General features: G+C 41.6%; 1 protein-coding gene across 2 annotated transcripts in view; it reads left to right on the top strand.

Annotated features, from left to right (window-relative positions):
* The window catches only part of TRPM7 (transient receptor potential cation channel subfamily M member 7), a 116,085-nt gene that overhangs the window by 31,566 nt on the left and 63,257 nt on the right, over nucleotides 1-21,262 (top strand). For both annotated transcript variants that reach the window (XM_075897155.1, XM_075897154.1), the window contains exons 4-13: nucleotides 3,693-3,891; nucleotides 6,398-6,611; nucleotides 7,710-7,834; nucleotides 9,110-9,281; nucleotides 12,047-12,221; nucleotides 14,358-14,481; nucleotides 15,726-15,798; nucleotides 17,213-17,313; nucleotides 18,043-18,177; nucleotides 20,257-20,310. In XM_075897155.1, coding sequence (XP_075753270.1) covers nucleotides 3,693-3,891; nucleotides 6,398-6,611; nucleotides 7,710-7,834; nucleotides 9,110-9,281; nucleotides 12,047-12,221; nucleotides 14,358-14,481; nucleotides 15,726-15,798; nucleotides 17,213-17,313; nucleotides 18,043-18,177; nucleotides 20,257-20,310 — 1,372 coding nt within the window. The remainder of the gene's footprint in view (nucleotides 1-3,692; nucleotides 3,892-6,397; nucleotides 6,612-7,709; nucleotides 7,835-9,109; nucleotides 9,282-12,046; nucleotides 12,222-14,357; nucleotides 14,482-15,725; nucleotides 15,799-17,212; nucleotides 17,314-18,042; nucleotides 18,178-20,256; nucleotides 20,311-21,262) is intronic.

Genomic DNA, 21,262 nt, shown 5'->3' with positions numbered 1-21,262 from the left:
GAAATATTTAACTTTTTAAAATAGGATTAGAAATAGAAGATTTTATAAAATATATAGCATTATATGGAAGCTGAATGCACTATGGGCTATTGTATAAAATTACATGCAAAAACCATGTTAAAACACAAGGTTGCAAAATCAAACACTCGGTGGTTACAGAATAATAGAATTAAGGCCACTATATGCATATACATTATGATACAGTCTTTAACATGATTATGTTATGAATTTCTCCCTATCTCATTCAATGTACAGAATGAACTGTGCTCACTTATGAGCAGCGTTTTGGTATTTTGTCCTATCTTTGCTCAAAATGTGACCTCAGCCCTCTTTACTCATGGTATTCAAATTCTTCTCTGAAGACAGAATGATTAATTTCCTCATGGGCCCTTTATCATGTTGGTTACTACTGTGTCCGTTTAACAAGTGTTAATTTATTTTCACAGCACTCCTGTGAGGTTAAGGGATGGTGATATTTACATTTTCAGTGGGGAACTGAGGCACAGAAAAATAAGATCAAAAGTTTTTGCTAATTCTGGATGACCAATTTGAGAGAACTAGGACCTGATTTTATTTTTCTCTCCGAAGTATTTACCATTATGTAGCAGTGTACATTGAAAGCACAAATCCCATTGATTTCAATTGCAGCTTTGAGCAGTCAGCACTTCCTCATTTGATATCCTCAGATCTGATCTGTAGAACATACCATTAGTAAAAACAACAAATGGTCTGGTAGCACTTGATAGACTAACAAAACATGTAGATGGTATCATGAGCTTTCGTGGGCACAGCCCACTTCTTCAGAAGACCAGAGTTTTGAGTTTAGAATGTGCAGACCCAAAATAAATAGGAGAGAAGGGGGGAAGGGGAGGAGGGGGGAAAGAAGGAGGGGGGTGGAAGATGGAGCTAAAGGGAATCAGTAAGTATCTGAAGATTGGGTAGTTAAAAGGAAGCAGATAAGAATCAAAGTCAATTGATAGTATTCTTCCTGACATAGGAGTCTACACAAGTTTTTTGTTCAAGTGACTTGATTAGCATCACATAGGAACACTGTTTCAGAAGTAGGGTATGGAATCCAGTTTGTCAGGGCAGCATTCAATAGTGTTATCTTTGAGGCCATCCTCTGTCTTCCTGCCGTCTCCTGCCTTGTTCAGCTTTTCCCACAAATAAGGTAAGGGTCCTAAAGAAAATAGTCTTTCATTACGCAGTCTGGTTGGTTACTAGAGCAGGTCTGTCCTGTAGACTGAATGAGGTAGAGATCATGTGGGAAAAAATAGTATGTGATTACAGAATTAAAGACTGTATCACAATGCATACACACACGGTAGTGCTGCCTATTACATCTAGGAAACAGGTAACTTAAACAAATAAACTACTTTGGACACTGCTAGCCTGCACTTAATGTGTTTTGACTTCCATTTCAGGCACTCTTTTTAACTTTGAATAAGAGCCATCAGTATTTGACATAATTAAGAATCATCTGTGTATCTTTGCTCTGGGTGTTACGGGAACATTTGTTTGTGGGAAAACTAGAGAAAATATGTGAGAATTAGTGGCAAGTGCCAAAATCTCTTGCTGGGTTTGATTTACATCAGCTTGCTAGCATTTAGATTGGAATGACTCATCCAAAGGTTTTCCTATACTTTATACCAGGGGTCAGCAACCTTTCAGAAGTGGTGTACCAAGATTTAACGTACTCATTTCTGTTTACAGATCTGTGTGCCGGGAAGGGAAGGGGGGCAAAGTAACAAGGGAAGGCTGGGTACAGTGGCCATATTTTCTGAACCAGCTGCAGCTGGGGAGAACGGTTTAATTTAAATATATTAAACAGATTACGCATTTTAAATTTCTCATGTTACTTTATCACACTTCATTTTTAATAAAATAAAATATTCATTTATGTCCAACATAAAGGTTTAAATGTTTTCTTTATTTATGGCAGGGGTGGGAAACCTTTTTTGGGTCAGGAGCCACTGACCCACAGAAAAATCAATTGGGGACCACACAAGTGAGAAGCAAAAAAACTCCTCCAAAAAACCCAACCCTCACTGATGTTGCCCCCAACTGAGATGCCTCACACTTCTGGCACTCCAGCCCCACGGCATAAGGGGAAGGGACAGGGAGGACTGAGGTTCCGGGCTTCCCATAGGCCAGATTTACTTTTCTGGAGTTAGTGGATTTTGAGAACCTCCTTAGGCTCTGGGGTGGGGACAAAAATGAGGGGTTCAATATGCGGGACAGGACTGCCAATGAGTGGAATAGGGATACAGGATCTGGGCAGGAGGTGGGATGCAGGAGGGGGTGAGGAGAGCAGGGACTGGGAGGGAGTTTGGCTGCAGAAGAGGGTGTATTTATAGGGGTATGAGAGGGAGTTTGGAGTAGGAGGGGGTTGGGGGATTAACGCAGAAAAGGTGAGAGGGTGAGAATGCAGCCAAGTAGTAGTTGGGGAGGAAGGTAAAGAAGTGGGGAGTAAAGAAAAGGGCAGCTTCTGCAAAGTAAAATTGTATCCTCCCTCACATATTTCCTCGACTCTATCCTTGCTCCCCTCAGCCCCATGATCTCTCCTACCGCAGCCTGAATCCCTGTATTGCTTCATCCTTCCCCCCTCCCCGCTAGTTCAGCCTTTCCCCTTTGTCCTCCTTCACCTCCTCTGTGTCTGCACATTCCTGTGCTCCCAGCGTGTACCTCTGCAGGGCAGCAGCGCTGGGACTCGCAGCCTCCTGGAAGCAGCACTGGGGTGAGAAGGGGACAGGTGTGGAGACAGGTTGCAGCTCTGCGGCTGGGACCAGTAGAGCTCAAGGCTGCCCATGGCTGGTTCCAGCCCGGCTGGGCACAGTGGGGCTCTAGGGAAGGGTCTCCCCGCCCCTGCACATACCCCGCAGGGAGCAACACAGTGCAAACCTGAACCCCCACATCCCACGGAGACAGCAACAGCTTTTGGCTTCCTGCCTGCCCTGTATCTGCAGAGCAGCTCTGGTCCTGCCCCCTCCTGAAACAGGGAGCAGAGCCTGTAAGTGGGGGAGTGGCAGCTGCATGCCCAGGCTGAGCAGGGCTAGTCCCAGGGATGTGGAGCCCAGTATGGGATCATACCGCCTGCTCTGTTTGCTGGGCTGCCCCAGCACCCACACCTCCCCCCTTCCCCAGCTTGCCCTTCCCGCAGGAGGCCGAAGCTGGTTCTCCTGTCTACAGTTGCATGGCGACCGCAAGGCTCCAGCTGCTGCCGGGAGGGTGGGGGTCTGAGCTCCTGCCATGCGTATCACTCAGGATTGGCTTATGTGCCACTTACAGCACATGTGCTGTAGGTTGCCGAACCCTGCTTTATACCCTATTGCGGCATAGCTGTGCTTCTGTAAAGTTTCCTCTGCAGCCACACTGTATGCTAGTGACAGAGAGCTCTCCTGCTGGCATAATGAAGCTAGCCCCACCCTACCGACATAGCTTTATCCACACTGGTAATTCTGTCAATGAATCTTTTCTCACAACCCTGACTGACAAAATTTTTACTGACAAAAGTGCTAGTGTAGAGACAACCCTATAAAGATGTGACTGAGGTTCAGAAAGTTAGTTTATAGGTATGGATGTTGCCCCTTTTTTCCCACCCTGTGACTCTGTTGTAAAAATATTTGTCCCCTCTCCATGCATTCAGATACAATGAGATTAATGACTACAAATGTAAATCTAATCCTATGCAGGTGCTGCTGCGGTCGCTTGGTCAGGCAACATGCTTGCTTTACTGCAAGCCTTGCCGTGAAATATTCAGATGTCAAACTAAGTGAAAACTTCAATCAAGAAATAGAAGAATGGTCAGTGGGAAAACACACAGAACAGAGTTCAACTGATGCTTATGGTGTTATTAACTTTCAAGGTGGCTCTCATTCATACAGAGCAAAGGTATGTACAAGATGACTTTTTTTCCTTTTTGTCTGCCAATGAGTCAAGGGAAATTTGAATACTCCATTTAGAATCATAGATCTGGAAGGGACGTTGAGAGGTCATTTAGTCCAATCCCCTGCCCTCATGACAGGACTAAGTTATCTAGATCAAGAGGGGCAATAAGCGGGCCATGGGCAGGCCACCAGATGCTCTATTGACCAGCATCTCTGTGGTTCACTCCCTGCCAATGGGAGCTATGGGAAGTGGCGTGAGCTGGACCACTGTTTCCTGCCGCTTCCTTTGACTGGGAAAGGTAAACCGAGACCACTGGGAGCTGCGAGTGGCTGTACCTGTGGATGTGCTGAAAGCCTCTGGTGATCCAACAGAAGCCAACCCTGGTGAACTACGTCCAGCCTGCAAGCCACTTATTGCTCACCCCTGATCTAGACCATTTCCTGCCAGCTGTTTGTTTGTTTGAAATGAAAGAATTGGTAAGGTGATGAAATGCCCATATCTATGTTGTGAGATAGGGAGGATACTATCATCATTAGGAGTCCTATTATTCCAAATGTTGACTTCTCTTTAGTCCAGTTGTGCCCAAACTTTTCCTGTCTTCTCCCCCCGCCCCCCCCCCCCCCCCCCCGCACCTTACCAGCAATGGAATCTGTCGGTGCCTCTACTTCATTACTACACAGTTGGCTCAGCAGGGGAGCTTGGGCTGACTGTAGAACTGGGGATGGGGAAGGAGCTAAAGCTAGAGGCAGTGCTGGTGTGGGGAAGGAGAGGAAATGAGGGGAGGAGAAGGAATGAGGGCGGAGCTGGTCTGGGGGGCAAAGAGGAGTTGTGGATGTGACTGGAAGCAGATGGGGGCTGGGTGGTGCTACCTCCCTGGACATTTCTTCCCATGCCCCCTCAGTGGTTCCCAACCTTTTTAAGCACAAGATCACTTTTTGAATTTAAGTGCAATCCATGATCTACCTCAAACCCAAATACCTTTGTCCCACCTCCTTCCCGCCCCTTCTCTGAGGCCCCTCCCCTGCTCACTCCATCCTCCCTCCCCAATGCTCAATCACTTTTATCAGACTGGGGGCAGGGTTTGGGGTGCAGGAGAGGTTCAGGACTGCGGCTGGGGTTCAGAATGCTGGCTCCAGATGGGCACTGCTTACCACAGGTGGCTTCTGGGTGGCAGTGCAGGGGGCTAAGGCAGGCTCACCCCTACCCTGGCCCTGCACCATTCCCAAATGCAGCCAGCAAACTCCCTCCATTCCTGCCCCCGTCTGCTCTGTGGAGATGGGTACAGGATGGAGGAAGAGACACCCGGACATCAGAAGCCCCTCTTTCTCTTCTTGGTGTGCAGGGCATGAGAAGCAGGAGGCTCCCAAGAATGAGGGGCATTTCCAAGGCAGGAGCAGCATAGCAGTGCTGAAAGGGGCAGATGAAGTACCAGCACTTGGTAGCCTCTCAGGATCACCTGTCAGAGGTTCCAAGATCTACCAGTAGATCCTGATCTACTAGTGGTGACCACTACCCTAGTTCATGCCACCCTCCCCAGTTGTGTAAATCATAATAAAAATCTCATTTACTTATAATGGTGTCACTCACTGTCACAGAAAAAAATCTGCACAGATGTTGGTAACCAGAAAGACCATGTTTGCTCTGACAAATACTATATAGCCTTTTTGTGAAAGGTATGCTTAACTTTTGCTAAATTTCTTCTATTCAATGTTATGCTTGTGCTGCATTGAAAGTTATGGAGACTAAAGTCCTCCTTGGAAATGGCTACAGCATGGATAACAGCACCACAAGTTTCCCTCTCACTGACTTGCCACATTCCTCAACCGTGGAGGAACCATATCTAGGAGTGATTAAAATAGTTCAGTCTCCATGTCCTTTCATTACTTGGCACATCTGCTGAAACTGTCCTCTAGTACCAGTTGAGGTTATGGTGGTGTGTTAGTGTGTATCCCTACATGTTGGGAACTGGTCTCTGTAAGGTTTCTCTTCTACCCATTTGCTCTCTCTGGCCTGTATGGCCTGTTTTAGGGATGCAGCATTATTCTTAATTTTTAACTCCAAAGAGGATGGGGGAGGGGAGAATGGTTGTATGGTTTATTTTCACAATTGGAATAGCTTTTTACATTGAATATACAGACAATCAGCCTCAGCAATTGAACTGGTTGTATTTTTGGCAATATATTTTCATTAATATCCTCAAATTTAGAAATGCTCATGAAATTGTTCTATAAAAGTTTTGTAGAACACATTTTTATTACGATGGACCTACATCTAAGCTACCTGCAGGCTTCCACAGTGCTTCAAAATCTTATTACTATAGCCTGCTGAATTTTTGGAAAATCTCCAAATATTTGTACTAGGGTTTTTTGTTCATTTTTTATAAAGTATGGCAGCTGCACATTTTTCTGTAGTTCAGAAGTCAATATTGCGTCTTCTCATGGATCTTCCTTACCAATTGTGTAATGGTTTATTGTAGGAGCCTACTAACGCTCAACTTTTTTTCCCTTAGTATGTGAGATTGTCTTATGACACTAAGCCTGAAGCCATTCTACAACTTCTTCTTAAAGAATGGCAAATGGAGCTGCCAAAGCTTGTTATCTCTGTACATGGGGGGATGCAGAAATTTGAACTCCATCCACGCATCAAACAGTTGCTTGGTAAAGGTCTTATTAAAGCTGCAGTAACAACAGGTGCCTGGATTATAACTGGAGGAGTAAACACAGGTAAATAAAGTATTAATGCTTCTAATAAAAGTACAGACTTATATACACAGTTTAACCACTTCCTAGTACTTAAAGATAATGACTGTCTAATCAGAAGAACAAAAAAAATATTTCTCTATAAAATACTCTCTAACGATCGGCTGGCTTTACATTTAAAAAAATGAATGTTTTTATGAATTGTATCTTAAGCATTGAACTTAAATCTTGTGATATTATGTAATACAGAACATATAGATTGTTTTGCATTGACCAATAAGGATAAACTGCTATAGTAGTTGCTTTTGAAATTGTTAGGGAAAAGGTTTCACTTTACCTTGTATCTTTCTTCAAATTGAAAAGCTTATGCTGCTTCAAAATGTGCAGTACTATACTGCATCTTGTTTTCTGCCCTGGCAAGTGCAGTTGGCATATATGTTTTAGGGATGTAAAAGTATAGTTGATTAACTGATAAGCAGAAGCTTATAGGTTAATGCTACAGACTACAAGCATTGCCCCATCACAACCAGTAAATTTTTTATCAGGCTGGCCAGTAGCCTGGCTCATGCCGGATCCGGGACATATCTCTGCTGTGTCTCTGCATTTAAAGTGTATTAGGGGCCAGGCGGGTAGGCAGCCCAGCTCAGTTCTGGTTTGCGACGGGTCCTGGAGCTCAGACCCTCCTCTCCCGCCCACTAGACAGAGACTGCTGCCACCCCACACTGCTGCCTCTTTATTAGAGGCAGCAGCACAGGGCAACAAGCAGCTGGTCCGCAACAGGAGCTGATTTTTAAACTGGCTTCCCTTGTGGAATAGCTCCTGCCTGGCACTCTACGCTGCTGCTGGCCCCGCCTCTGGGGACTATAGAATAGTCAACTAACAGATAAGAATTCATGAGGTTACTCAACTATTCAATTAACTGATACTTAACATCCCTAATATGTTTGTAAAGTTACTGGAAATTATCAGTACTCTGTTTCTATTAATATATGTGTTGTGCACAATAGGTCTTTCTTTATGTGATCAATTAAGTGAGTTTCCTAATCTTCACAATAATTGGTAAGGTTAATGCTGATAGAATGTACTTTCAATATACAGAAATGTTTTCTCGTGAATGAACAGGTGTTGCAAAACATGTTGGTGATGCCCTGAAAGAACATGCTTCCAGATCATCTCGAAAGATTTGCACTATTGGGATAGCCCCATGGGGAGTGATTGAAAACAGAAATGACCTCATTGGAAGAGATGTAAGAATGGGCTTACCCAGTTACAAGTTATTTCAACTGTATGATCTTTCATAACCTTGTTTTAATAATCTGCTTATGTTTGCTGGCTCACTGCCTTTTATGACATGGAGGTACTTCTGCATTTGCTTTGGGACTTCTGTTGCGATTTACAGAGGACTACTGCTATAAGAAATTACAAAATGCTAATTCACTAGACGAAGCAGTTGTACACTTGTATGGCTCCGAAGAGCAGGTTACAGTAGCCACAGAATTTCCTGCAAACAATCTGATCTGTGAAAAGCATAAGAAATTACAGTTCCATGGAAAAGTTTCCCAAAGTTACAAAATCTCACAACAGAACAGTGGGGAGATCTTCAAAAGTAGCAAAGAGCTTGAGGAGTACAAGTGTCAGAGAAAGTAAATGAAACGTGTTTCTAAACTCTGTAGAGGAACTTTCATGTTCCTAGGGATTTAGGATTTTTTTTTTTTTAAAGTTATAGAGCAAAGTGGATTTAAAGCAGTAGGAAGTGACCAGTGGTAATGGACAGCCCTTTCCACTTGGGTGAACGCTCTCCTAGCAGAGGTTGCTCTTCTGCCTCCTGTGCTAGTTGCCTATTCATTCTTCATGCTGAATTCAGGAATCAAGGTGGGAAATGGACATAGCAAAGCAGAGCTCCCTTGTGTCTGAACCTCACCTGGCTTAAATGTCCTTGCAGCTCTAACTTGGGCTGTGCAGTCAGAGTTCACGGAGGAAGCCTTTTCCTGATGAACATTCTCCATTTCCTCCACCACCTCAGTAGAGTTTAGCAGAATGGAGGATTTGTTACTGAGAATGAAAGCTCATTTACATCCTTTATAATTGCGTAGTCACTACTGCACAACTGTAACTTTAAGTGGAAAGTCAAATATTGTGTGAACTATTTGTCTTCCTACATTTTAAGAATCACAGCTAAGAAAAGGATATTTCAATATGGCTGCAGCTATAACACAGAGTTTAGTAGACACATTCATGGATTCAGGCATTCTGCTTTTTGCTGGGTTTTTTCTTATCTGTAGTCAGTTTTAATTTGCAAGAGGCCTCCTCTCTATAGCACTTGAGAGCAAAATTATTGTGTGGTATGGTAACCTGCATTCTTGCAAGAATGCGGCTTAATGAAGATCTGAATACTGGCAGGTGTAATTTTAGATCTGCCAATTTTCAGTGGTGTCCCTTTAACTTTTAATAAGACCAAATATCTAAAATTATGGTCATCAGTCTGGCATTTGGCAGATCATGCCTGTTGTATGTTTTTTTAGGTTGTTGCTCCATATCAAACTCTGTTAAACCCTCTAAGTAAACTAAATGTCCTAAATAATCTACATTCCCATTTCATACTGGTGGATGATGGAACAGTTGGAAAGTATGGAGCAGAAATTAACTTGCGAAGAGAACTGGAAAAAACTATCAATTTGCAGCGAATCCATGCAAGTAAGTAATCTTAATGTCATGGCAATGATTATTGTTCTGTTTTATTTTAAAATATTACACACAAACTGTGGTTTAAAAAAAAAAACTTACTAAGGTTACAGAGGGAAGCACTCAAGTTGGGAAATGGCATACACCAGCTTGCCTTCCTACTGTAAAGTCTCTTTTCTACATGTTTTTTCCTGTCCACTTCCTTTTTTAAATGAAACCAATGTACAGTAGCTCCTCATGAACACCTCAGTAATGGAGGCTGTTTGTAACTCTGAAATGTTCATAAGTCTGAACAAAATATTGTTGGTTTGTTCAAAAGTTTACAATTGAACATTGACTCTCTGGCCTTTGAAACTTCACTATGCAGAGGAGAAATGCTGTTCTCCCCCCCCCCCCTTTTTTTTAAAGATACGAGGTGGGGATTATAGGGACGGGGTAGAGTGGAAGCAGCAGGGGATGGTGGAGGGGAATCGAGCAATCTCTGGCTAGAGCAGAAGTCAGTGCCTATGACTGGTACCCTTTACTGGTCTGATTAACCATCTCCTCTGAAGTTGAGCACTTGTAATTTCATGGTAACGGATGACTAGGAAACTGGAATTAAGAGTTGCTGCCATTTGAGGGAAGGAAGCCCAGACATTTTGCATTGATCTTCACTCTCCTGTACTAGATTAAAATAAAGTATCTGTTTATTATATTTGAGGATTTATTTAGTGCCTCATAATTAAGGCTAAGATCTAGTCATGGGCATTTTTAGTAAGTCATGCTCAGGTCCTGGGCAGTAAAAATTCACAGCCTCTGATCTATCCATGACTACTTATAAATACTCCTGGGTAAATCTCAAACTTCTGGATAAGAGGGGGTGGTAGTGCAGAGGAGGCTTGGTATCAGTTGCATGAGTAGCCAGTGTGGTTGGTCCCAGCATCACTGCAGCATCAGGTCCTGAGGCTGCTTGGGCGGCCCTAAGGCAGCTGCATCTGCCAGTGCTGCTGCAGAAGTCAGAGGTCCTAGAAAGTCATGGCATCTGTGGCCTCCATGTTAGTATCTCGGCCTTAATCCTAGTCCTCACTCGTGTGAAGATTGAGTTGCACATGTCAGCTATGTCATTTTTCCCCCCTTTCTTGTGGAAACTGTTTTTGTTGCGATGCAAAATATCAGGAAACCAAAATATTTTTAAGGAAACTGAAGATCGGTTTTTGTCTAGTAGTTGAAGAAAGAGAGCCCATATGAGGGCTCACCTTATTACAAGACACTTCCGTATTCTATGTTTGTGGTTTTAAGTTTAAGTAGTAATGTTTTGATTCCTGCATTACATTGAGTTTTATATGGCTACTTAACTAGCAGTGTGTTTGTTCTCCCCCACTCTCCAGCATCCCAAATCTGAAGGTAATGCAGAAGTAAACGTGGCAATACTATGATGTCACTTACTTTAACTTGGTGACACTCCCTCCTCCCCCACACAACTCCCTTTCAGGTCAGGACTCTCAATTTGAGAAACTGTTCTTCCCCGTAAAATCTGTATAGTATCACAGAAGACCAGATTTCAGTCTGATGCATTTTTTTATGGCTATGAATTTGGTAGAGCCCAATCTGTGTGTCAGGCTTTAACATAATTATTGAATACCGCTCCACAATGCCTTGCTATGACTTTCACAGGTACTTTTGGCTAGATCAGTGGTGGGCAAAAGGGCCGCTGTGGGCCGAATCCAGGTCTGTGGGCAGGGGGAAGTACACAGTTTCTTCCACCCTGCCAGGAGCAAGTGGTGCTTTGAAGCACCGTGTGCTCCTGGCAGGGCGGGAGGAGGCTTCCTGATTGGCCTGGAGGCAAAAGGGGGAGTGCGCAAAGTCTCCTCCCACCACCAGGAGTATGGGTGCTTAGGGTAAACCTCTGGGGGGGGCAAAGGTGCACCCCCATACTAATCCTGGTCTACGGGTGGGGAAGCTTGGAAGTATACTGATCCTACCCCTTCCGCTTGAAGCCCTGCCCCTTTTGGTGTGGCCCAGGGCCACTTCAAAAATTTCTGAAGTGGCCTTGGCAAAAAATAATTACCCATCCGTGGGTTAGATACTCTGATATGAACTATTTCTACAATGTAGCCTACCTCTTTTAACAACTTAGAATACTGAAATGTTAAAGCAACCATTTGCTATCTGACTTTTTTAAAGATTGAAATGTAGCCAACAAATATGCTATAGAGGATAATTGCTTTCTTTCTTCCTCCTTGTCATCCTGTTTACTAATTTACAACTTTTGAGATACAGTAGTGTAGTGGTCTCCAACCTTTTTATGCCCAAGATCATCTTTTCAAGAAGCCCCACCTCACTCACTTTATCTCTCTTCTCTCTGTTGCTCTCTCTCCCCTACCTCTCACTTTTACTGGGTTGGGGTGCAGGCTCTCAGGGATGTGCAGTGTGGGAAGGGGCTCCAGGCTGAGCCTAGGGCCGGGGTTTGGGGTGCAGGAGGAGGCTCCTGGGGCTAGGGTGGGAGATTGAGATGCAGGTGGGAGTTCAGGGTGCAGGAGAGGGTATGGGGTGCTAACTGCAGGGTTCAGGGTACAGGAGAGGGCATGGGGTGCTAACTGCTACCCTCTAGGTAGCACTTACCTTGAGTAGAGATGTAAGCAACTAGTTGACTAGTGACTCAATTAGTAGCTTTCCCCCTCTTGCTGCCTCTAAAAGCTTGCCTCACTGTGTTTGTAAAGCTTGGATTGAAGAACTTGAAATATTTAAAGAGAATATTAATTTTGATTTCAATACTGATGTTTTTTACCTTTTTGTAGGAATTGGCCAGGGTGTCCCTGTGGTAGCACTGATATTTGAAGGTGGTCCTAATGTTATCCTCACAGTTTTGGAATACCTTCAAGAAAGTCCTCCTGTGCCAGTAGTAGTATGTGAGGGAACTGGCAGAGCTGCAGACATACTGGCATATGTTCATAAGCAAACAGAAGAGGGAGGGTAAGCCTACAAATGATTAAAACTTTTGACTAATAGTGCCAGACTTGTTTGAGAGCACTTTTCATTAACAAATTTGTGTAGGAGCCTCATGTTCATGTTCCAGAGGTTACAAGCAATGACTTCAATCATGCATTCTGTACAAGCTTCCCACACAGCTGTTCCAGTAAACCTCAGTCCTGAAATGCCACAGTGTTCTGTTTCTGTGTTCCTCCGTAGTACAGACTGCAAATCATACCAGATTTTGTAAATTGTATGGTGCTTTTGTAATGCTTCCATTAGGGTAAAATCTTCAAACTCATCTTTGCTTGTGACTAACGTCAGAACTGATCCAGAATTCTCAGAGATGCATGACTGTTACCAAGCTATGTGGAATACAACTTGAAAGTATTTTTGCTCTCAGATTGTTCCATTAACTAGCTTTATGTATAGTAAGAGAGCTTGACTGAAAAGAGAGGAAATTATTCTGTATAAATAGTGTTTGAATATTTGAATCGTTTTCAAATATTTGAAAACAGTAAGGTGGCAAAATTTGTAGATGATACCAAACACTCAAGATAGTTAAGACCAAAGCAGACTGTGAAGAGCTTCAAAAAGATCTCGCCAAACTAAGAGGTTAGGCAACAATCTTCAAATGAAATTTCATGTTGATAAATGTAACGTAATGCACATTAGAAAAAATAATCCCAACTATATGTACAATATAATGGGGACTAATTTAGCTACAACTACTCGACAGATATCTTGGAGTCATTGTGGATAGTTCTCTGAAAATATCCACTCCAGTGTTCAGCGGCAGTCAAAAAAGCAACTAGAATGTTACAAATAATTTAAAAAGGGATAGAGAATAAGTCAGAAAATATTTTAATGCCTCTATATAAAACCATGATATGCCCACATCTTGAATACTGCGTACAGATGTGGTCGCCTTATCTCAAAAAAGATATTGGCATTGGAAAAGGTTCAGAAAAGGGCAACAAACATGATGAGGGGTTTGGAACGGGTCCCATATAAAGAGAGATTAAAAAGACTTGGACTTTTCAGTTTAGAAAAGAGGAGACTAGGAGGGCATATGATAGAGGTCTATAAAATAATGACTTATGTGGAAAAAGTGAATAAGGAAAAGTTATTTACATATTTCTACAATATAAGAACTAGGGGCCACCAAATGAAATTAATAGGCAGCAGGTTTAAAACAAACAAATGGAAGTTTTTCTTCACTCAGCCCGCATAGTCAGTCTGTGGAACTCCTTGCCAGAAGATGTGGTGAAGGCTAGGACTTTAACAGAGTTCAAAAAAGAGCTAGATAGATTCATGGAGGTTAGGTCCATCAATGGCTATTAGCCATGATGGGTAGGAATGGTGTCCCTATTCTCTGTTTCTCCAGAAGTGGGTGACAGGGGAGAAATCACGTGTGGATTACCTGTTGTATCCCCTCCCTCTGTGGCATTTAGTATTGACCAGTGTCGACAGACAGGATACTGGGCTGGGTGGACCATTGGTCTGACCCAGTATGGCTGTTCTTATGTTCTAAAACAAATATCACTTTAAGACTATTCAAACTTCTGATTGTGTGGGATTTAGAAATGCATTTGTGTTCCACGAGCCTCACCGGCCTTCAGTTAATTTTTTCAGGTAGATACAAAGCGTTAAATATATCTGGTTCTGTTTGTCAGACTGCCATTCATGCTATGATTCCAAAACAATAAAGAGCTGAGGTGCTATTGCTTAAGAGCCTAATAGTTTTAACTTGTGAAGGAAACTAGAGGTAGCACATATTCAGAGAAAGTTCTGTTTTTTTGAATTCACTTTCCTGTTGGTCTGCCAAAGCCCAACTTTTATCATCCGGTCATGTTACGTACCCTAGCTGTTCTGTGGATTTTACTAGAGGCTGTTGGGTAGTGGGAATGATGATCTGGTGTTGGAGACTGCGGAAAAAAATCTGTTTGTGTGGCCTTAGGTGGAAGGGGGACTTACTTTATTTTTGGACAGTTGTTATAATTATATTGGTAAAGCTTGTTCATGTACCCAGAGCTTTCAGATAGGCATGTCTGTCTTAGACCATTTGAAAAATATGTATTAACATGCTTATGGTTCATACGTAACAATATAGGTCTTTGGTTGTTTTTGTAATCTTAGAAATATGCCTGATGGAGCAGAACCAGAAATCATTTCAACCATCAAAAAGACATTTAACTTTGGTCAGAGTGAGGCAGTTCACCTGTTTCAGACGTTATTGGAATGCATGAAAAAAAAAGAACTTGTAAGTGGATTTCAGCATGGGAAGCCTTTTATTTCAAGCATGCACACTTTTAGGAGCTAATTTTACATTAATGTCAGATTGATACAAACGATTAGGCTTTATCTTTATGGGATGGAACTGAACAATTAGGGAAGATGACTCCAAACAAAAGTCAAACTCAAATTGTCTTGTTCGTTTTTCTTACCTTTGGTTAAGTGATTCTGCTTATGTAATCAAATCTGATAATCAGTGATGTTTTTGTAATCTGACCTGTGGAAGAGCTTGGTATAAGCTTGATAGCTTTTCTTTCATCAGCACAAAATGGTGTAACAGAAGATACCACCTCACCCACCTTGTCGAAGCTACAACAGCACTGCAAATGTGTTGGATTATTGGCATTTGGCTTGTGAAACTTTGTAATATAAAATGAACCTAAGAAGGTGTAATTAAAGTACTATATTATTGCTACATAGAGGCTCAAAAAATTAAGTAGTTTTTTGTTATTTAGTGAACATTAAGGTAAAATGTTTTGTCTTAGTGGCCATGATTCAGGAAAGGTATGCCCTAATAAGCAAGGACACTCTTAATTTTAAGGACAATCATAAAGTCCTATTGAAGTCAACAGGAGTTGGACATTTTGCTTATGGGGTGGTGTTTTCAAAACTGGTTCAACGTTTTGTTGATTAGGATGGATGTAAGTACATATTAAAGTATTTTTCTGAATCAGGACAAGCAGTAACATCCCATACTCTAATTTGGGGTGGAACCTTTTTTGGGTCATGGGCCGCTGACCCACAGAAAATCAGTCGGGGCCTGAACACAAGTGAGAAGGAAAAAAAAAACCCACCAAACACTCACTGACGTGGCCCCTGACTGAGAAGGAGAACGACACTCTCCTCGCATAGCAGAGCCTTGGAGGGCCCAGGCTAGTAGATTTTGTGTGCTTTAGCCATATGGGCAACTGTGGGGGTTGGGGGAGGGCTGGAGCACCAGCACAGGCTCCCCAAAGCTGGGAGGGAGCCCTGAGCCTTGGGGGCCGGATCCAGGCCGGTTGGGGGCCACATTTGGTCCCTTGGCCTGAGGTTGTCTAATCCCAATCTTATGTCAATATTTAAACATATGAGCTAACAAAGTTTTCAAATTGATTTTAGATTTGTATGTTCTTTTATGGTTAAAACCTTCTCTTGTTCTACATAGAGGAGACACAGTTTTTAAAAGTGAGATGGAATACTTATTTCAGTATTATGCTGTTTTTTAAAAAACAGATTACCGTATTCCATATTGGGTCAGATGAACACCAAGATATTGATGTTGCAATACTTACAGCACTGCTAAAAGGTGAGGTTTTAAATTTAAGAGTGTTGAATAATTCCAAAATTGTACTCGAGGGCTACGAGGGGAAAAAACGTAACAGTTAATATGGTACAGGCCATCCTCACTATAAGTCCAAGATACATTTAAAAAAACTTGTACTTATAGCAAAGCAACTTAAAGAGGGTATTTTTTTCCCCCACAACTGACTTCCATTTGTGCAATTTTTGTGTGTGTGTGTGTGTGTGTGTGTGTGTGTGTGTGTGTGTGTGTGTGTGTGTGTGTGCAGTTTGAGTGGGGAATGGGAGGGCTTATAACACATCCGTTCTTACAAGCGTTAATGACTTTAGTGCAGAACGGATGTATACTGGGGTGACTTACAGTGGGGACTAAGGATGTTAAGTAACAGTTATTTTACTAGTTGAGTAGTTGATGGAATTTCCATTGACTACTTGACTAATCAGTAGGCACTTCTGCATTCCTCCTTTGAAATGTACAAGAACCCCTGCTAGGGCTCTTGTACATTTCAAAGGAGGAATGCTGAACTCCATGTGCAGCCTGGGGCCAGCGGGAAGTCCTGCTGGCTCTGGGCTGCAGGCGGCATGCCAGCTTTGAAATGTATAAGAGTCCCCAGCGGGGGGCTCCTGTGCATTTCAAAGTGGCAGCGCAGCATGGAGCTTGGGGTCAGTGGGAGACTCTGAGTTCCACGCTAACTGCAGACTCAATGCTGCGCTGCCGATTAAAATGCCACACGGAGTCAGGGTCAGGTTGGGATTCCCCAGCTGATCCTGGCTCCGCACAGCATTTCAGCCGAACCCAGGATCAGCTGGGGATTTCCCCAGTTGACCATGGGTTCCGTGCTGCATTTCCTCAGAACTTGGGATTAGCTGGGGACTCCTCAGTTGATCCCGGGTTCTGTGGAAATGCTGCGCTGGAGTCCGGGGTCAGCTGGGAAGTCCTCAGCTGACCCCGGGCTCTACGCGTGGCTGCGTTGCACAGGTGATCCTGGGCTCAGCTGTGTGGCACTGCCGCTTTGAAGTATCCCTTCTCCTCCCTCCTTCCCCCTCTCCCTTTGTTGCTGCTATCAGATAAAGACAGCAAGGGGGGAGAGAATTGACTAGTCGGCTAACTATCCAATAAGCATTTGTTTATTGGATAGTCGACTAGTCCTTAACATCCCTAGTGGGGATGCCCTGTACAGTAATATTGTAATATTTTTCTGAAGTGATTAATGGTTATAAATAGCTACTACCTGTAACGTGTATATATGATGTTAAGTAATAAAAATATATTGTATATTTATATTTTTTGTTCTGGGGGGGGATGTAAATGTATTTATTTCAGACAGTTTTAGGCTGTCTTAATATGTGAAAACTTGTGAAATATTCATTTCATGAGCAACGTAAGCTATAAATGAATGTTCTTTCTTTCTGTGATTTAGGTACAAATGCTTCTGCATTTGACCAGCTTGTCCTTACACTGGCGTGGGACAGAGTTGATATTGCCAAAAATTATGTTTTTGTTTATGGACAACAGTGGCTGGTATGTAAATATTCTAGATTAAACATAGTGGTATTTTTACAGGATAGAAGCAAAATTATTGCAAATAACGAACCTTTTGATTCTGTAGAAATAGTACAATATTAAGGTTTTTAAGAGAGCAATTTCTGGACATTTAGCTACTGTGATACTTGCTTCTTTTTGTTTACTTATCTAAAATGGTTGAATTTATTTTAAATGTGCTAAATGTTCCAAGTAATCAGGGGAGAACATTCAGTACAAAGGATTAAAACTTCCCTTTATTATTTATTAGGAGCTGTAACATCTAAAGATACTTCAACTCATTGGCTTTTTATGTTTTCATAATACATGATCTTTTAAAATTCTTTAAAAAGAAGCCAGTGAAACAAATTCTTATTGTTGTCAGTTTGAAGAAACATACATTGGGTATTAAAGTGCAGCATCTTTCTTTTCTTCTGTTGTTTGTGCACTGAGGTTCAGCTTTTGGTGTTTCTTTTGCAGTCAAAGCACAGCGACATTGTTGGAATTAATGGCAGTTCTGACCTTGTTTTGTTTTCAAAGCAACTTGTTAAAAGTTGTTAAATACCGTCTCACAATTTCCTTGCTTACCTTATTGCTGTATATAAATGAGAATGTTTTAATTTAGTTCTGCGGGATAAGTAGAGGAAAGGTACATGTACCTCAGTAATAGCCCTTGAATATGTAATTGCTTTACCACCCTCTTCTCCCTCTCCCCTCCTCCTCCTTCAGGTTGGATCACTGGAACAGGCTATGTTAGATGCCTTGGTGATGGATCGAGTTGCATTTGTGAAACTTCTTATTGAAAATGGAGTAAGCATGCACAAGTTCCTTACAATTCCCAGGCTGGAAGAACTTTATAACACAGTAAGTTGATGACAATAGTGGAGAATTTTATATACCGTGTTCAGTTTATAAAGTCACAGCTGTAAACTTTTCATCATTGTACAAAATTGTAAAAAGCTATTGGAAAGTTCTACTTATTTTTAAAGATTACCTCAAACATCGTTTTCATTGGCACTTATTTCATATATTTAACTGCTTTATTAGGTGAATAAACAAAACAGTAGGTGCAACAAATAGCCATGTGTTTTTTGTGGTGATACATTATAAAAGACCTGTATTTTAGGCATGCACTGAAGGAGATGAGAACATTCTGACTGACAGCATTTGACTAAGACATATAAGAAGCCTTGAAACTCACTTGTTATCAAAGTTGCATGCTGGAGTCCCTGTGACCCAAGCCGAGGTGTTCAGTTCATGGAGGACAGCTACCTAATGAAAGAAACAGTGTTTTATGATTTTTAGCAGTAATGTGCTTTACATTAGGGATGTTATATATTAATTTATTGAATAATTTGTGTAACCTCATCAAAAATTTGTGGTTACATGAATATTTGATAATCCCAAGGGCAGGGCCAGCAGAAACTATGCTCCTAGTTCCACTCCCAGGGAGCCCCCTGCCACCCCGCTCTGTTGCCTATATATCAGAGGCAGACATGAGCCTGTTCCCTGTGTAGCTCCCCACACACCAGCTTCTGCCTGCTACCCTACGCTGTTGCCTCTGATACAGAGAGGCAACAGAGTGGGGCAATAGGAGTCCCTGTCTATGGAGGGCCGTCTGTCCCTGGCAGGGGTCTGGGCCTGCTGCAGACAGGAGCTGTGCTGACATCCCAAGGAACAGCCTCTGGCTGTGGTGAGCCTGTGCCTGCTACAGACAGAGGTTTCTCTGTGGTGGTAGTCCTGTGCATTCCTGCACGCCTCCTCCCCATGCTACTGCCTGTGATAGAGGGCCAGGTGTCTCCGCAAAGCTGGTGGTGTGTGTGTGGGGGGGGGGACGGGTTTCTGCCTCCCACCCCCCCTCTTTTCTGCCTCTGACACTGAGGCAGCAAGGGGGTGTGTGCGCGTTTAGTTGTTAGGATTAACCGGTAAGACTAGGATTATCAGTGAATTGTGTAGTCAACTACATGTTCACATTCCTAATTTACATCTTTAGAGTGTTTGTAAAAAACACTATGGTAACTATGACAGTTACTTTTGGATTTTTTTAAGGGAAATTTAGAGCATATCAATTTAGATTTTTCTTTTAGAAAGTACAAAAATAATTCTTTTTCTGTAAATTGAGAACTGGAGGTATGTGGTCTAGTGATTAAAGCAAAGGGAATAGGAACTAAAAGAGCAGATTCTACTAATTTTTTGGAAGGGGGAAACAAATCAGTTTGTACTCATTTTGTCATCTGTAAAATGTGAACAATATTTATCTTTATAAAGCACTTTAAAAGTAAAAGATGCTATATAAAAGCAATATATTATTGCCATATGTAAATAATTGGTTAATGGTTAAATATTTTTACAAGTATTTTAAATATTTAATATATAGCATTTCATACTTTTAACTGAATTGAACAGGAAAGACTTTCTACAATGCTATATGGCAGTTTAGGAAATGAAGACTATTGTATGAAACTAAAAGCTACTTTTTCCTTAGTAACTAACTACATGACAAATTCTTTACTCCATTATTTTAATTTTTAATTTCTATAAACATGAATGGAATTGATTTTTGTGATTTTAAAAAAATTATACCTAAAATTTTACAAGAATCAGTATATTGATTAGTAGGGTTCAATTCTGTGGTGTTAGACAAGCACTAGAGTACATTGATCTGATACCCCTTTTTTCTGGCTATCCTTCCTGATTTTGTAACCTTGAGATCAGACTTCTTTTTTAATTTTGGTATTTTAAAGGTAATGCTTAGCTCATAGTATTGTGATATGGAGGAATATTTGTATTTAATAATTGCTAACAGTTTAGAGAGAAGAAACTTCTTTCATGAAGATCAGTTTGCAAACAGCAGTTTTTTTGACATGAGGCCATGGAAGAAAAAACAGTCTTGCATAATTTAACTGTCCAAAATTCTGTGTTTTCTTTTTCCTTTGTATAAAGAAACAAGGTCCAACTAATCCAACACTCTTTCACCTTGTTCGGGATGTCAAACAGGTATGCTTTAAATTTGCATCCGATAAATGTGGAGTAAGATGGTATGCTAGCATATTAAGTTTTGGTGAGTTAGACTGCTGTTAAGTTTATTTTAATATCCACAATTAGCCAATGCTAAATGTTTTAATTACACAAGTATCTTAAAGACAGATTTTGAAAGAGCATCTCACTCACTCAGGTGGGATTGAAGAATTGATTCTGAGAAGTATATGATACTATCATGGCCAGACTAACAGCATTTTCACAAGTTTTGGAAGGATGACCTGCGGTGATAAGTTAGTATCTATAATTAAAGATCAAAGGGTAAATTTTTCAAAAGCAATTCAGTTAAAAAAAACAAAACAGTAGAATAATAAAATTTTACTTCAATCAAAACTCCAGCTCCACAGGCCTTATGCCATGTCATTGTTGTATTGAGACTTAAGGCTGGCCTTCCATTACAGCAGTAGTAGTGTTTAAAATGGTATAGAGCTTTGAGCCTTATGAAAGAGGAAATTGTAATATTTTTCCTTCTGTAAGATTCTGTTATCATAAAAGAAGATACTGGTACAACAAAATATATTAGTTTCCATTTGCAGTAAGTACCTTCTTCAGAGAATTTTGGACTAAAGATTGACTATTGCTAGCCTGTTACCCATGGTATGAAGTACAGATTGAATCTCTCTAGTCGGGCACACTATAGTTCAGCAATATCCATTGTCCAGCATGATTTTCATTAGCCAAATATCCACTTGTCATGGGTGTGGCCAGATTTCCCGCAGTCCCATAAAGTTTGTTTATAGCCACCAGTCCTGGCTGTGTGTTCTGTGCAGTTTAGCTCTAATTTACCCGAGATGTCTTCTAAGAGACCAGTAAGCAGTGCAAGTATTGATAATGCTCCTGTCATTTGGCAAATTCTTTGGTTTGGCACTGGTCAGGTCCCAATGGTGCTGGACTAGAAAGATTCAGCCTA

This window comes from Pelodiscus sinensis, chromosome 14 (assembly GCF_049634645.1).
Source record: "Pelodiscus sinensis isolate JC-2024 chromosome 14, ASM4963464v1, whole genome shotgun sequence".
Lineage (NCBI taxonomy): Eukaryota > Metazoa > Chordata > Testudines > Trionychidae > Pelodiscus > Pelodiscus sinensis.
This window is presented reverse-complemented; position numbering and strand designations above follow the sequence as displayed.